The sequence below is a fragment of the Maylandia zebra genome, linkage group LG4 (genome assembly GCF_041146795.1).
Source record: "Maylandia zebra isolate NMK-2024a linkage group LG4, Mzebra_GT3a, whole genome shotgun sequence".
In the NCBI taxonomy this organism is placed as follows: Eukaryota; Metazoa; Chordata; class Actinopteri; order Cichliformes; family Cichlidae; genus Maylandia; species Maylandia zebra.
The window spans coordinates 24,190,314-24,207,392 of NC_135170.1; the positions used below are offsets into that span (position 1 = coordinate 24,190,314).

Genomic DNA, 17,079 nt, shown 5'->3' on the forward strand with positions numbered 1-17,079 from the left:
TTGCCTAATAAAATGCCTAATAAATAACTATATAAATTTGTTTTTTAACCATTTTTTTGACAGATTTTTTTTATCTTTTCTTGTTTTTATGACTGGTGGTTTAATACATTTGTTAAAGAATCACAGATGTATAGTGTGCACGCATAGAGAGTGCAGTTTTCTAACTTTCTGCTTAAATGAAATAAAATAAGTGTTTATTTTTGCTTCACAAAATTAACTAATATACTGTATATTAAAAAAAGAACAGGGTTAAACATACTCTATATGGACAAAAGTACTGGGCCACCGACACATTACACCCACAGGAGCCGCTCAGCCATGGGAGCTCATGCCCCGAAGCTCTGGGAGCACAGTTTTCGTGCTGATGTTAATGCAATCAGAGATTTGGAAATATCTAGGGGCAAGAAATTTCACAAACTGACCTGTTACAACAGTGGCATCCTATTACAGATAAAAGCAGACTGTGTGGCCAGTTGCTTGACTTTTTTTTTTTTTTTTTTTTTGCTTGATTGAAAACAGTGAAATTTAAAGATTAAGAGGTGTGGGCAATGCTTTTGTCCATATAATGATATAATGTTTGGTAATAGGAAATGAACAGTAAGATGAGTGGGAAACAGTCAAAATAACAGAATTAAATCACAGAGGTTTTTGGATGAGAAGAATCCAGTGTTGCTTTATTTTTTAATCTTTTTTTTTCACTAAATGGCCTCTATAAGACCAGTTTTATTTAAGAAATGCAAATGCGACATCACACCAAGAAAAAAAAACAATGTCACATTCTCATAAAGCGCTCTTGGCATGAACAGCAACATTGACAATAAATAAAATGTTGGCAAACAAAATAAAACTTTGTGAGCAAAAAAATACTCAGGATTGCATATCAAACAAGACAAAAATAGAGAAAATGTACTTGGCACAAATTAAATAACATAAGTAATTTCCAGATCGAGTAAACCTGCTCTATGTCCATTGCTTTGTGAATCTGATTGTCCTTCACAGTTAGCATCAAGGATGTATGTGTTCTGTACAAAATAGACACAGACGGCTAATGAAACTAAAAATGGACTCATTTCAACAAATTGTCAGTACTCATCTTCTTTCCTTATCAGTACCTTGACCTTCACAGTCACACCTCCAGGTGGCATTTTGGTACATATTTATGTACTAACCAAAACTGCAGGTACGTGTGCAAGAAACCATTGTCACAATGCAAAGCCAGTAAATTTGCACATAGTGGAGGACAATTATTTTATAAGTTACCAGTGATTTCTGTGTTCAGTACAGGTGCTTGTTTTTTAAATAAAGGAAATTAAGATATTAAAGACACTTTGGTATTTTGTAGGCCATATTATGCTAAACTATGCACTGATGAGTGCATTGCACATTTAACACATTTTCATTAGAAGATCCAGTATTGTGTAACATTGATTTGTGTGGACACGATTATATTGTCGGGACACTCATCGCACACAAACGTCGCGCTGTAACGGTACGCTCGTATCACATCTTAAATCACTTTCGACCCGTGGCTGCGGTTAAGTCTGATCTGACTTTGTGATGATGACCATCAGAGAGGTAAATAAATAAAAAATAGCCAAACGAAAATGTGAAGGAACAGACAACTACGCAAAAAGCCACTTGACCTATGTGGGGTTTTTTTTCTTTTTAAACAGAATGACACCTTTCTCTTAGAAAGGGAGTCTTGTCCTGTTGTAGACTAAATCCTTCTGTCTTTGTCTGTGCTCTGTCTCAGTCTCTCTCAGCAGGGCATATGCAGTGCAACACTAACATCTTCAACCTTAACTTCCTGCAGCAAACGAAAAAAGAAAAAGCACACACAATGTAATGTATTCTACACATATATAAAAATAAATCAATTGCAAACATGGAAAGATACATTTCATATATACATAATAAACTCCTATATAAAATAGCTTTTATATACATATAGACAACAGACAACAATACAATAATTGAACTATACAATATACACCTGAACCGTTAAGACAGGTGAGAGGTACTGAAGTGTATGGCTTCATTAGGAACATTTAAAAATATTTACAGACATCAACTTTACATCCTTTACATGTTTTCAACTTCCCTGGAATGAAGAGGCTTGGGTCGAGCCCCGTGCCTCACTTTTGTTTCCATTCCCTAAGGCTACCTTTTAAAGAATTGGTCCACATTGACTCTTGAGCCTAATGTTATTTTTTACAGTCAACTACAATTTCAGCTCTCCTTTTGATAGGAGCTGGAAGCGTGAGTTTTTAAAAAGGAGTTGTGAAGCTGTCAAAGGACCTTTTTAAAAGAGATTAGTTAGATGGTTGAAATGTCACTTATTGAATTTTGCTCTGCTCAGAAAGACACAGACTTTCTGCTATTCTTAATGACTGGATCAACCAGCTATGCTCACGGCCTCACAAATGTTAGACACCAACAGACTCCAGTGTGTAATGTCAGTCAGTCCAGTTTTGGTGCTGACATCTTGTCTGTGGGTCCTGGAGGCAAACCCAAATAACATTAGCCATTCTGCCGGACTGAATGGTTGAATAGGAGAAATCATGACGTTATATTCTTCCTCCGAAGAAGTTCTTCAGTAGTGTGTCCCCTTAGTGGATCAGCACATGATGGAAACGCCTTCAGCAGTGACCAACTGACCAGTGGTCGGATCGTACGTCCCAGCCAGGTAGTACAGATCTGGAGAGGTACTGTTCGGCTTCTGATTGCGAGTCAGACACTCATACTCCTCTCTGCTCACCACCTGGCACTTGTGAGAGATTGTCTGGACATCATTCTCATCCTCGTGGCACGACTGATAAAGGGCATGCTGGACAGAAACAAGGGATTAGTTACAGGATATTCACAAAGCAAAACGTTACAAATATAGCTACGAAAACAGTGTTATGAAATGTATTTGCCTGCTTCTTCATTTTTTTTGCATATTTGTCTGCACTGTATCCCGTATAACAACCCAGCTTACCTTGCCATCTCGATGCCTTTTCCCTAGCTTTGTCTCTTCAGGGTGGTAGAACCATTTGACTTTGACTACCATTCTAGAAGTCCATGATTCCCAGAAGTTCTCAATTTGACCCACATATGGGAGGTTAGGTCGTCCAGCTGAGAGGAACACAGCACAATCTCCCACTTTCACCGTTTCTCTGCCTCGCACAATGGCCTTATAGAAAAGCTTCTTGGCCTTGCCCTTAAGTCCTCGCCTCTGTGAAAAACCAGACACTTTGACCAATCCTCTTTGATAATGACGATTATTACTGATGTTTGTTGACCTCAAGGGGCACGTATTGTAAACTATTTGAGCTAATATTGCAAGAGAAAACCTAAACCGATTGATAGCCTATTCTCACCTGTGTAGGGCTTCCTGACCACCTCCACATTTGTCTTCCTGAAAGGAATGCGGACATCTTGGGCCTTGGAATAAATGTAGCCTCATCTGGAAGCATCCTAGGTTTCTTGACAAAATCCTTAGTTGGTTTAGATAGGGAGCCTGCACATTCTTTCCTCTTCAAGGACTTGCTGTGAGAGACCTGGTTAAGGGTGGCACCTTTGGCACTGGAAACAGCCATAGCTTTGGCCACAAAGGCATGCTGGCGAGGCCTTGAAGATGTAGAGGGTTCTGATGGTTGTAGGAGCCCCCGATGGGAGGAAAGACAACTCTGCAGCATCAGTGTTGAACTATCCTCATCCTCTGAGCTGTACGAGGAATCATTTTCAGAGGAACAGAGGCTGGAACTTGAAAGAGAGCCTGAAGAGGAGGAGCTTGAAGAACCTGAAGAAGAGGAGGAGACCGAGAGACGAGAAAGGAAGCGACCAGCAGTCCTTAGTCCTCCTGAGGCTGCAGCCAGTGCAGCCCTCCTCTCTTCCTCTTCTTCCTCTTCATCATCCAGATCAGAGTAGGAGCTGTGACAGTCTCTGTGAGAGCTGAAGCCCAAGTCACCATATTCCCCGAGACGCATAGAAGTAGAGGGCTTTCTTTGAGGTGTGGTCCCTTTTAGAAGAAGTTCTACTCTGGAGGCTCCCTTCTTGTTATCCTTTACCAGCAGGACTGGATGAGAGTATGCTTCTGTCCTGGGTAAGCCACTTACACTGGAAGATGCCCCTCGCAGCAGCAGAGCCTTGCTGTTCTTTGTCTTGGGGGATGTCACTCCTTCATGATCCAACTTGATGAGGAACTCTTGTCCAGACCTTTTGCTCCTTGGCATAACCTGTTCATCTTGTTTGCGCTTTTCACCATACAGCCCACTTCTGGAACCCAAAGATAAAGCCGAACCTGGTCCTGTAGACTGGGTACAGAAGGAAGAGTAACCATTTGCAATGCTTCTAAAGGAATCCACCTCAAACGAGCTGCTGCTGAAAAGGCCTTTGGTTGGGACGGAAGCCTGTGACTGGGAATGAGTCATAGAGAACAGGTCATCCTCCTTTCCTTTCAAGGTCCTCTTGGGTGCACCGTTGAACTGAAAGAGATTATCAGACGTCCTCTTTCTGGTGTTGGTCAATGAGCTCCAGCCCAGGAAAGGCGAAGGATTTTTATTGGCATTCTCAATTTGCTGCTGCTTTTGTTTTTTCCCAGAACCCTTTGGTCTCCCTAGAATGAAAAAAACATAATATGCTTTAACAATAAATCACAAATGAGCAAACACGGGTGTGTATTTGTACACACCCGTGTATATATATTAGATATACCTTTCATACAGTGGAAACACCTTTCAATAAAATATGTCTAGAATGATACTGAAAATAACTAAATATAAACACAACAATAAGCTGTTCTAACAGCAAACCAAAGCTGAAAAATAAACACTTTACAAAGTATTTTTGTCAAGGCTGTTGTATTAGATCGCATTGCAGTCTATTTATTGAATTATTGTCAAGAACTCCTAAATTTCTTGTTAAAATCAACAATGTTTTGTTATGAGATAAGACATGTCTTCATCTTTAACATTAGAATTGCCAAAGGGTTCATTTAGACTCCTCGCTTAAAATAAAACCCCATTATCTCTTATTTCATGACTTTTCCTAAAATAAATTTCATTATTACATAGTGAATTCTGGGGTTTGATGAGAGACAAAAAAGAAAAAAGAATTATACCTAGAATCGCCAAAGAGGCCATTTTGACCTCCATAGAATCGAAGCATGCCTGGTTGCCTAGCAGCACATATTGTTTGCACACATTTTGATATGCAGGCTGTCGTCATGACTGATGGATAAATATAGACATGCAATGGAACACGACAAAAGCAGAGCGAAGACGCAGACTAAGAATCCCAGCTGTGCAGAAATATAGCCAAACAATGACGCAGTGAAGAACCTCCAACATCCAATATTTGTTATGTTAACTTCACTGTCTGCAAATATTTCTTAAAACTATGTCGGAAGAAAATGTTGTTTATTGAACAGTTTCTGATAATAAACTGCAAATAAACGGTGCACTGTTTTGCCCAAATCCTCGTCCAGCAAACCTTTTGGCTACGATGGAAAAACCTCAGCATGGGCCACTCACGCCTAGGGGTGCGACCGGTCAGTGGGTGAAACTTTGTGTTGCTGGCAACTTTTCGATCTTTAGCCTGAGTATGTATCTATTTGCAGTGTTACTAAAACTACAGTAATTCTTTCTCAAATCGTCAACTTATAAATTCATATAAAATACAGATAAATTTAAAAAAATTGTTCTTTTTTTGTTTTCTTTGTGCATATGAATCAATACGTTTTGAAATTATAGCACAAATTAAATATCAAAATGAAAATTTTGGATCTTCTTTATTTTAGTATAGCTAATACTATAGGTTATCTAAAATTTGCTTTTAGCTTTTCCATAATGATGATTGTCTAAAATGATTATATTATTTTGAACTGTTAATTATCATTTTGTTTGTTGTACCTTTGTTTAGATGATTATAAAAGTCTTTCAATCTGTAATAAAATGATCTAAATCATTTATAAAACTCCTAACAGCTCATGTAACACTGGAGGTAAACATGGTTTCAGGGGTTAACTCTCACCTGGTCTTCTTTTAATAACGGTCAGACTCTGGGTGGTGTTTACAGTGTTAATAGTGCTCAGTCTGTCTGAAGGTCTCTCACTGATTGGTGCCTGCTCCAGACTGGAGGTTCTCTTGGCTGCTGAACCACTGGGAACCAATAGGGAAGGAGATGGCTCTCCACCTAAAGTAGAACATTATCAGCATTTAGTTAACACAGTATGCCACACACCCCAACAAAAAAGGGTCTAATTCCATGTTACTCCAAGAGGAGGCACCCACAGTGAATTTGGTATCCTGGAGGCAGGAGGCGGATGTTGGGGAGTGAAATCTTCCCTCGATCCCCATCATCAAACTCTACCATCACCCCGCCTTGCTTCCTCTCATCAGATGAACCACCTGCAAGTGGTAAAAATTCACTCTATCAGCTGTGATAAAAGCAGACGATATGCATATACAGTTTTCTTTGTAACTGATGCCTCACCTCGGCGAACATAGCCTGGGTATAAGCAGCGGGAGCGCTCACTCCAATAAGCGCACACTCTGGTTCCTTCAGCGAGCATAGCCTCCGACTCTGGACGTATATCCAGGACCTGGAGTCAGACCAAAACATAATTAAGATTCATTACAGGTTCCACACAATGCACACACAGACATGCTTGCATACACACACTGACACACACATACAAACAGTGTGAGAGCAATGGAGCATTGTGCTTGGGCAGCCACTGTGCCACGTTTCCAAGCGGCACTTATCTCATGCCAATGTGCCAGTCAGGGCTGAAAAGAACGGAAGCCATGATGCAGTAAATCCTGACTTGCTGAGTAATACTAAAGAGGGCCTGAATAGAGGGCTTGTGATTGCAGGTTGCCAGATCCTCCCTCCAACAATGCAGGCAGCCCCAGCATCCGCCACTCACTGGGGGCTCTTTCAGGTTGCTTTCATTTACTGTTGCTATGGCAAGGGACCCTTTGACTGATGAGGTGTAGATGTGAACGTGTGTGTGCTTGTGCTTGTGTGTGTATGCGTGTCAGGGGTTGGGGGGGGGGGGGGGGGGGGGTATCAGGGTACTGCTGTCAGAGTCAAATGAATGGCTCTTGGACTAATCTAAAGACACCAAAGTGGAAGTATGGCACAATTAGAACCAGCTGCTATGTGATGAGTGTTTAGATAAGAGCAGTTTTGCCAGAACTACTTGGTATAAAACTGCCAGGAAAGTTAGAAAATGACACTACGAGCGTGAAATAGAGAAGAAAGTTAAAGAAGGAAACGAAAAAGCTAAACTGATCACATTAACAAGTTGACATTGATGAGAGGAGGTAAGTGTTAAGGTAGAGAGTAGGCTAACGTGTACTAATGGGCATGCAAGATCATCTTGAGGATAATTGAAATAACATTGTGTTCTTGTATGACTATGTCTGCATTTATACCTGAATAAAAAAGCAAGGGCGTTACACTATACAAAGAATACTTAAAAAGTAAGATTTATTTTTATTATTGTCTTTGAGACCATATGAACATGTGATATATAATTATGAATGAAAGGAACAGCAGTGTGGGTTAGCTGGACACCTTGTTTGGCTGACATAGACATAAAAAAAAATCAGAGACCTGTTTGTGAGCATTTTAGGTCATGATTTCTAGATAGATATAGCTACTGTTTGGGTTTTTTTTCATTTTATAATGAATGTATTTATGTATTTAGTTTTGTTTATTAAGAGCCACAAGGCAATTTATGTTGTAGTTCCATTATATTAAAGAGAATGCAGATACATATATATGTATAAAAAAAAAACTGGTCACCTACACCACTCACCCTAAACAATCTAAGTATAAAATCAGTGATTTTGGTGTGAAGTTTGAACTTTAAAAGATAAAAAAATGAATGAATAAATAATGTAAATAAATATATAAAGTCATCTTACTAAAGCTAGTAAGTACATTTTATTTCTATAGTACATTTAGAAACATTTAAAAGTGGTTTATCGTTAAAAAAAACGTAATAACTAAATATGAAAAAGTTTTTCAGAAAAAATTCATGAAATACACCAAATATAATACACACAATCTCTCTGCATTCGTTTCTTTGTCCTCCAACTCCTTCTACACAATCAGAGTTACACCAGCCAAACTTGGCTCACGAGTGAAGACTCTTATTTATACTAGATATTATGATGACATCATGTTGCCTAGCAACCAGCTAGCAGCAAGTGAAAATGACCTATAAGACCTTTTGAAAGCATCTTTATCGTTTTAATTTCACAACAGCAACATCTCATTTATATCCGCAATAGCTGAATGATACATTATATACAATAATCACGTTGCCTAGCAACCACATAGCAATGAGTTAAAATTACCCTCTTTTCTTGCATCCATTCACCTAGAACAGCTTTATAAAAAGCATTATGTCATTTAAAATGTGAATGTGTTTGAAAATGTTTGCATGCTGCATGTATCCATAACCATGAGGAAGTTTTGGTTACATGCAAAGTTTAAAAAACACCCACAACTTTATCGTTTAATTTCTAAAAGAATTTTAAGTGAGCTATGAGCACAACAGCATTTAGGATGAAGTCACTGCAAAGTTACAATGGCCTCTTAACAGCTGCAAACCACAATCGTGCCAGTTAAACTCTGCTCTACTTTTCAGCTCTCCTCGTCTTAGGAATATTCCTTTTGAGCAAGCATAATGTCCTGTGCCCTGTTTGGCAATAATGAAGTCAGTTTCAGGAGATGTGGGTACGACAGCTCTGCTTTGAGTGACCCAGTTGTTATTAGTGCAAAGAGACCTGCATGAACAAATCTGTCCCACTATAGTAAACAGTATGAAGCTATTGTGAATACAGAGAAGGTAAAGAACCAGCCAAGGTATTGAAGCGGTTAAATAAATGAAATGGCAATATTACAATAGCTCTGTAACCCAACATTTGCTTCACAACAGGTCTTCATACACATATAGTGTATTTGTTAATTTCAGCCTTTAAACAGCTCTTATTTTGGCAGTAAAGGGGACGTAATGTACGCATCATGTCCTATTTAATCTCCAAACCGTGAATGGATCCTGGTTTTGGTGGGATTATTCAGCCCACACAAAGAGCTTAGTTTAACAGACATTCAAAGATACTCACACACATAAACCTAAAGATCCTGCCCATCTGTTCATATTCACTTAAGTTTAGATGCTCTCAATGACCCCTGAGAGGAAACAAGGGAAGTTGAAAGAGAGAAAGCGAAATGACTAAAAGAGGCTAAAGAAAAGCTGGAAGGCAATGTGGAAAAAAGTGCAAAGAAAGAATATATTGTCGTGGCCAAAGATGAGACATGGCTTTCTTTTAACAAAGAGTGTTTAGGTGCAACAAGGTGAACTTACAGCTTCTTGTAGCAGTTGCTCCAATGAATAGATTCTTGGGCGGTTTCCTCTTTCACCGTCAATAACAACACTAAAGCTAGAGGGAGGCACAGCAGAGAGAAATAAGATGAAGCTATTTTCAGATGCTTGTATTATGCTTGCCTGGCTCCCATGTCATGTGTTACTCCCACTCTACTGTTGTTATAGCATCTCTTTGCTGCCTGCACCAGAGGAGCTGTATTGATACTCAGAGCCTAGTATGGAATAATGTGACGTTTGTTAAGTAAGAAGCATGAAATTATTGATAACTTCTATGACGAGCATGCAAAAATCCTTTTTATTATCAACATGGCTCTGACAGCTATAATAACCTTCTGTAGACGCCCTTTTTTGCCATACCTCAGCTTCTGCTTAGAAATGCCACTTTGACAAAGTTTACTTCAGGTTAACATTGACCAAAAGGTCAGACTAAAGTTTTTAGGATATAATTTGAAAGCTAACATCCTTGAGTTAAATTAAGACTAACATTAAAAAAAGTGTTGTGTATATTTAAAAAAAAAAAACAGTTCACTTACATGTCTGGTAGCTCCAGAGTGTGGACCCTGGCAGCATATAGAAGCTCATCCTCCTTGGAAATCAGCACCTTCAGGCCATCGGTTAACAGCTCTTTGGTCAGGACACAGTTTGGAACTGCATAAGAAAGAGCAAACAATGTATCCTGGTTAAAATTTGTAATGGTGAAAGTAACCATTCTATCTGCTACTTAAAACACTATTAAAAAAAAGATATAAAATTTTATCTCAGACCTTCAGGGTTTTTGCGCGAATGGCTGCTGTGCTCCTCTTCCTCTGAGAAGCTGCTACCATCCATCTGAAAACCCTCATCAGCGGCGAAGCTCTCCAACAAACGACTCACTGCTCGTCCCTTTGGCTATACAGAACATATCAGAAGGGATGAAAGGAAGCATAAATGACTGTGAAGATGAATAAATAATAAATGTGGAGATAGTGTGATAAGATATTGTTTATAATGCTTTTCAAACTAGCAGTTAACCACAGGGGACAAAACCTGTACCATTACCTATCTGCACTCATTTTACTTGTTTTTTCCCTCCCTCATAACACATAGTCTTCTCCGCAGAGTTTAATCAGCAGGAGGCTGAGCTATGCAAAACATGCTGAATGCGTATAGTAGTTCCACAATAATGTGTTGGAAAGTAAGGCTACGTTCACACTGCAGGCAAAAGTGCATCTAATCCCATTTTTTTGACCCTATGTGACCCATCATGGTATGACAGTGTGAACGGCACAAATTCGATATCTTCAAATCCGATCTGGGTCACTTTCGTATGTGGTACTGAATCCGATACATATCCGATGTTTTAGAAAGCGACTGCTGTTTGAACGGTCATGTCGCATTAAATCCGTCTTTTACGTCACTGACACAAGACAGACGCCAATTATCAGCGCCGGAGAAGACATCGCGAACGCTTCCTGGCCATCCAGTGTAGATGTCAGTGAAACTGTTGGGAAGACAATGTTGGAGAAACGTGAACATTTTATTTGTACTGAAATATCTGCAGATTCTGACAGAAATCTGCAACTATCCTTTGAAGCACCGCTCCACATTTTATTTGTAGTGTGAACAAGCAGACAAAAAAAATCGGATTTGATCAAAAAATCGGAATTGAGCATTAAAACCTGCAGTGTGAACGTAGCCTAAGATATGACCAGAATTGAAAGCTAGTGTTTGTTTGCTGTTCGCCTGCTGGTACCTGTTGGTCTTTGCTCCTTTGTCCCCTGCTTCCATCTTCGCCCTGCAAAGATGAGCCCCCAATTGGCCAGCAACTTCTCCTCTGGTAAAGTGAGAGAAGAGGAATTATTGCCACAGCAAGGGCACATGAAGATATACCATATGCAAAGTTTGTACTTCAGTTTTGTTGTGTCATATCTTCAGTATATGTGGTTTAATAAAATTGGTTGATCAAAATTTCGATTGGAAAATTTTTTTTTTACCTTGTTAATTGCTCCTCTCAACATGGTGCTCTTGCGGGTTGCCCGCTTCAGCCTCTCACTTGTGGTGGGAAAGGTAGCTAGTCCCATGCTCCTCCTGTAGCGGTTGCCTCTGGTCCCAAGACTGCCCCACCGAGGTTCCTTAGACCTGGGCCCACATGTTTTTCTTGCTACTTCAGGCTGCCGATCTTGGTGGTCTTGGTGATTTTTAACTGCTGTGGTCATGCCCATCCTAGAGTTGGACTTCTTCCTGATTTTGACTTCCCCCTCTGCACCAGACAGACTCTGGGATCCTGTATGGTTTGATTACAGAAGGACATTTAGACTGAGCTAACAATACAAAGGAGGACAAATGTAAAACAGATGCTTCTTGAATTATCAATTATTTTCAAAGGGCAGTCTTACCATAAAGCTCCTGCCTTTGTTTTTTGTTCCAGGCTTTCTGGTTGGCTTCCAGTTTTACAACAGACGATGGACTAGGCCCAATCATGGAGGAGCTTAAAGTGACATCTCTAGAGGGTTGGACTTTGTAATCTTGAACTTCATCAGTATCACAACTGCCTTCCTCTTCTTCATCTTCTAGCAGATTTAGGAAACAATAAAACATATATTCAGTAAAGGCATGAAAAAAAAACTTAGCTTATCCAATCCATCTCCCCACGTCATTACCAACCAGTAAAGTTCTTTAACTCACTCCCAATCAATCCACAGACACTTCATTAGCATTAAAGTAAATAGTTTAACGGTTCATAGGAAAGATATATGAACTGCTTTGCTTCAGTGGTATTTCCTGGTGTGAACCCACATGCTACTGAGAATGTGTGTGCTAGGGAGAGTATGAGGGAGTTTTTATGTTTGTCACTGCAGTTTTTTTTCTTTGCAGCGGCTCTTTGACCTGGTATGCGGGTCTCCAGGGGTGTGCAAAACTCTCACAGCCAGGTGTCTATAGTTGTGTGTCTGTGTCCAGCCCAGACCAGCCAACAGAGCTGACCACTGAGCTGTTGAATGTAAATGCACATCTCTGCCAAGACATACATCACAATCTTTCTTCACTCGCCCATCAAAATGGATTGGTTTTCAATTTTTTTTTTTTTAGAAATTAGCAAAAGGCAATATAGATTTAAAGGAGCTTTTGGATCATAGACTGACTCAGTACATTAGCTGTACTTGTCAGATATGCATTTTTATTTTATTTGTAGAAATTTGTAGAAATGTTTCAAAAAATCCCTGTCATATTTTCATAGCTAGCTATTTAGATATCTAAAGGTAACTTTCAATTTTGGTATTCAATTTTATCTATATAGCAAAAATTCACAATTGGCGGTGCCTTAAGGCATTTTATATTGTAGATAAAGACCCTGTGATATTAGACAGAAACCCCAACAATCATGAGCAAGCACTTGGTGACGGTAGGAAGGAAAAGCTCCCTTTTAACAGGAAGAACTCTCTAGCAGAACCACCCTAAGGGAGGGGAAGCCATCCACCGCAACCGGTTGGGGGGTGACGGCAAAGAGAAGCGAGCAGTGAGAGAAAGACAGGACAAAAGACACACTATGGGAGAAAGAGCCAGAGTTGAATAATTATGAATGATTAAATATAGCAGTGGTGTATAAACACAGAGAGAGCAAAAAGAGATGAGTGAAGAAGAAATGCTCAGTGTGCCCAGCAACCTGGGTCTACTGCAGCCTATGTTTTAGGGATGTTTCAGGGTCACCCGATTCAACCCTAACTATCAGCTTCATCAAAACAGAAAGTTTTAATCCTAATCTTAAAAGTAGAGTGTTTGTCTCCTTAATCATTAACTTGACTTAACTACGTCTCCAGGCTCAGTATTTACTGTCCCACCTTGATCAGAGGAGTCGCTCTCTGCAGGCGAGCTTTCTTCCTCCTCCATTGCTTCGTGCCTTTGGCCACGGTGAACCTTTGTTCTGTGCTGGCTCAGGGTGGTCGATCCCTTTTTACGTCCACAACGCACCAGTCCGGTCCAGCTCTCTTGGTGGACACTGTCCCCACTGGCTGCTGAAAAAGTTTAAGAAATAAATCACTGCTTAACTCTAAGGGTAACTGCTGATGGGGGGAAAAACAACAATACTCTGCACAGTAAAACTAAAAACAGGAGGAACAAGCACAATCAGTGCAATGATTGCCACTATCTACCTGTATCGCTTTGTCCCCCAGACTCTCGCCTGGAGTCTGCTTTGCTTGTGCCCTGGCTTCTGTGTCCATGCTTAAGGTTGGAGCTGCAGAGTGAAATTTCCTTGTCCCTCGAGCCTGTCCCTGAGAGATTCTTTTTAACCTGGGCCTTTTGCTTGAGCTGAACCACATCTCCAGCCAGCTTGGAGTTGAGCATGCTGTGAAGACTGCTTTTTCTGCAGCTCTGTGCTTTTACCTGCTGCAACAGAAAGACAGATGAGACTGGTGAAAACCAGTTACACTCCTTACAGAAGCCACAAAAGCATCACAATGACATCATCATGACATCATCATCTCCTCTGACATTGTGAAGAGAGCCCTTGTTTTCTCAAGAATAGAGAATTTAAAAAGCAATTGGAGAAGCTCTAACAAGACAGACATTTATATGGAGAGCAGAGGATCAGGATGAACTCCTGAGGGTAGCGCCTAATTAGAAATGGGATGCAACAAAGGGATATATCAAATGCAACGAAACAAAGAGCGGCTTCTTTTATTTCTGGCTATGTGTGGGACAGAAGGGAGTAGGACAAGGGGACCCTGACCTGTGTGCTGCTGAGTCGCTCAAAGCCTCGACTGGACAGCCTCTTCTTCCTTCGCTGGCTTTCTCCGCCCCCTCCCAGGTCGTCAGGCAAACCAAGCCCTGCCCCCATCGATCTGCAAGGGGAAAAAAAAGAAGGGAGTTGAGTCACCTCTCTCTGGGATCTGGTAACTTTCCCTTTTCTGTCAAGTGAGCCGAATGACAAAAAGGACAAGAAGAGTCCAGTGTCTGAGACACCCACTTGAAAATTAATCTCTAACAAGAAAACTGGGATTGTTTGAGGGCAATTTGGTGCTTCTTCTAGGGAGAATGTTTGTCCCCTGTAAAGCACTACTGCACAGCTTTGAAGGATACCGTGAATGGTTAGAAGGCACTGGAATTTGAATGTGGTCATATTGTATTCAGTGAGTATCATGCCTCTCTGGTTGCTTTTTCATATCACTGTGGCACACACTTTCCCCTATGCTGAGCAGCATCACAGGCCAACCACTCCAAATGCCCTTGAATTTCCCCCTGGAAGACTGCCCGTAGACCACACCGAAATGAGCCAGACCATGCTCAAACAAAAGATTAACTTCCTCTCTCCTAGCATGCATACAACCTCGGAAACCATTCCATTTAGAAAGTAAGCAATGACTAAATCTGACGTAGATAAGTAAAATACTGCGCATTTGTTCTGCTTCCATATTGGTGCAGAAACTGTTTTTAAAGTAAAGAACCATGTGCTGGTTTTTTTTTGCATGTTTGTTTTGATGTCATTTATCAGCAGCATGCGAATTCACAGTGCTCATGAAGGTGCTGATTGTGTGTAAATCTCATAATTCCAGCATGCACCTGCAAGACTCAAGAAGAATGAAAGCAATTGTCAGGCAGTGGGACTCTCTGCCCACTGACTGACAGGAGAGTGACAGAGGTGCCAGTGGAGTGTGAGTTGTCCCCGTGAGGCAGATCCCACCACGGCTTGCTTTCCGCTGCTGACAAACACAATGTGACAGAGTCCCTCCCATTTATGGTGGAGGGGGCTGGTGGAGCTGAGTGTACAGTGACTAATTAAACAGAATTGATTATCAGGGTTTGCTGGCAAGCAGGAGTTCTCTCTAGAATACAACCCCGTCCAACCCCAAATCAAAGCGACACCACAAAGGACCCCAATGCTCTACCCACAGGAATAACATAAGCGTGCACAGAAACAAACAATGCCTGCTTCAGTGCTCATAAGCACACTGCTGCATCCATCTCTAACTAAACAGATGCATAAAATTTGCAAGTTGGAAGGCTTGATCACGAGGCCTGAATGTATCTCCCACTCAAACACTACCACACACACGCACCCCCGGTGGTTAAAGCAAAGTAGGGAAAAAGATACTGAAAGGCTGGGTGGGCTATCCACTGACCCACTGACCCACTAACCCCCATCAGCACAAAAGCATCAGCGTTTTGTAGCGGCATGACTGGCAGGTGCAGGACAGCGCTTTTATAGAACCCTGCCACATAACGCAACATGGGGCTAAACAGTCCTCAGTCTGCTTGCTTGTTTCTCATTCACAAGTATCACGTCATTCTCTTTTGGGTTGTGCACACATCACAAACAAAAGGGTGTACACCCTGGGAGCTTTTAAGAAAAATAAAGTGTCTTGGCTGTGATTCAATTTAAAGTACAACAAAAAGACAGACTTCAGTTTACTCTTCTGTGAGACTGTAACCCCATATCTGCTCCCACTTTCCCTCCACTGCACTTCACTTGAGGGCCCAGGCCTTATATTTGGGTGTCATTGTCACTCAGCATTAGCATCTGATCAGCACGGGCCCTAGTGAGGGGGGTGCAAGAGGATACGGGTGGAAGAAGAGTGGCAAGTGACATTGCAAAGGGGCAGCTGTGGACAGTTGTCCAGAAACTGAAGTGAGAAAAGAAGGATTAAGATGGACAGAGAGGGAATGCTGCGAGGTAATATTTAGTGCCCAAAGGCATTCTGAGCCTAGATGCCGGGGATAACTGAAGCCTGAGAGTAAACCTTTTACCAACCCCTCCAACACAACTTCCAAACAGGAAAGGCATCCCTATTTTTACAATGTTGATTTAAAAAAACATTCTCCTGCTCGTTTCTGCTAATTTTTCCTCTTTCGTCATATTCCTCAAACACATACACGGACAAACATATACATGGACTCAAAAAGTCAGCTTAACTCTTATTGCCTTGCGAATCAGACGTGCACAATTCAGCCCGGTAAAGTTGAATGTTTTTATTTATATATATATTAACCCTGAATGAGTATTCTGTAGGACACAGCTGACACAGACTGCCCCGTTACGCAATTAATAACACCAATGTTGATTAGAGTAGAAGAGGTTTGATTCGACTTCCTAGAATAGTTCAGCGGTTCTCCTGTTTCCTGCTTATGCCAATGAGAGGCAGCGCCTGTATGGCAGTGATACAGAGGGGCTTATCATGCATGACTGGACTACAGCCAGCTAGCGGAGATGGGCTAACTGATACTCACTTGACTTTTCTTTGGCCCTCGGATGAGGACACTGGACCTGTGGTGAGGGTGGGTTTCCGCTTCCTCGGCCGCCCCGGTCCTCGCCGTGCTGGGCTGCGAGGTGTTTCTTCCTTCCTGCTGGCACATGCAGATGTAAACACACATGCAGCCGGTCGAGCTTTAAGACGCTACCTATATCTAAACTCTGAAGGTTCTAAAGCACTAAAAGAAATCCATTTTGAAACTATAAGTGAATGAAATACGTTTATGTTTTTACTACTTTGGAACGGACCGATTGGGAATCGGCACAGGTAAAGGAGGACCGCGCCATACTCACTGATGATCATGCTTCCTCTGAAGTTTGGCAAGCTCCTTCTGCTTCTCTTTATAACGACGTTGTAACTCAGCCAATTTCACACGCATTGCAAGCTCAGGACCATCCATTGTTTCCATGCTAACTTTGGCTGGGCACACCTGAACAACACGCATAATTAGTGGTTATGTAACATGTA

At 41.1% G+C, this 17,079-nt stretch overlaps 1 protein-coding gene across 8 annotated transcripts in view; it reads right to left on the reverse strand.

Annotated features, from left to right (window-relative positions):
- Positions 1-664: 664 nt before the first annotated feature.
- bahcc1a (BAH domain and coiled-coil containing 1a) overlaps positions 665-17,079 on the reverse strand; it is a 64,033-nt gene continuing 47,618 nt past the window's right edge. For 4 of the 8 annotated variants that reach the window (XM_076883217.1, XM_012921406.4, XM_014408897.3 and 1 more), the window contains 17 exons: positions 16,905-17,041; positions 16,589-16,705; positions 14,094-14,205; positions 13,516-13,750; positions 13,204-13,377; positions 11,764-11,937; positions 11,362-11,651; positions 11,121-11,201; positions 10,153-10,276; positions 9,922-10,036; positions 9,368-9,443; positions 6,478-6,586; positions 6,276-6,392; positions 6,016-6,177; positions 3,363-4,600; positions 2,981-3,217; positions 665-2,827 (listed from right to left, as the gene is read on the reverse strand). In XM_076883217.1, the coding sequence (XP_076739332.1) occupies positions 2,618-2,827; positions 2,981-3,217; positions 3,363-4,600; positions 6,016-6,177; positions 6,276-6,392; positions 6,478-6,586; positions 9,368-9,443; positions 9,922-10,036; positions 10,153-10,276; positions 11,121-11,201; positions 11,362-11,651; positions 11,764-11,937; positions 13,204-13,377; positions 13,516-13,750; positions 14,094-14,205; positions 16,589-16,705; positions 16,905-17,041 (3,708 nt within the window). In that variant the 3' untranslated portion in view covers positions 665-2,617. The remainder of the gene's footprint in view (positions 2,828-2,980; positions 3,218-3,362; positions 4,601-6,015; positions 6,178-6,275; positions 6,393-6,477; positions 6,587-9,367; positions 9,444-9,921; positions 10,037-10,152; positions 10,277-11,120; positions 11,202-11,361; positions 11,652-11,763; positions 11,938-13,203; positions 13,378-13,515; positions 13,751-14,093; positions 14,206-16,588; positions 16,706-16,904; positions 17,042-17,079) is intronic. The other 4 variants (XM_012921407.4, XM_012921408.4, XM_012921404.4 and 1 more) reach the window with 4 other exon arrangements.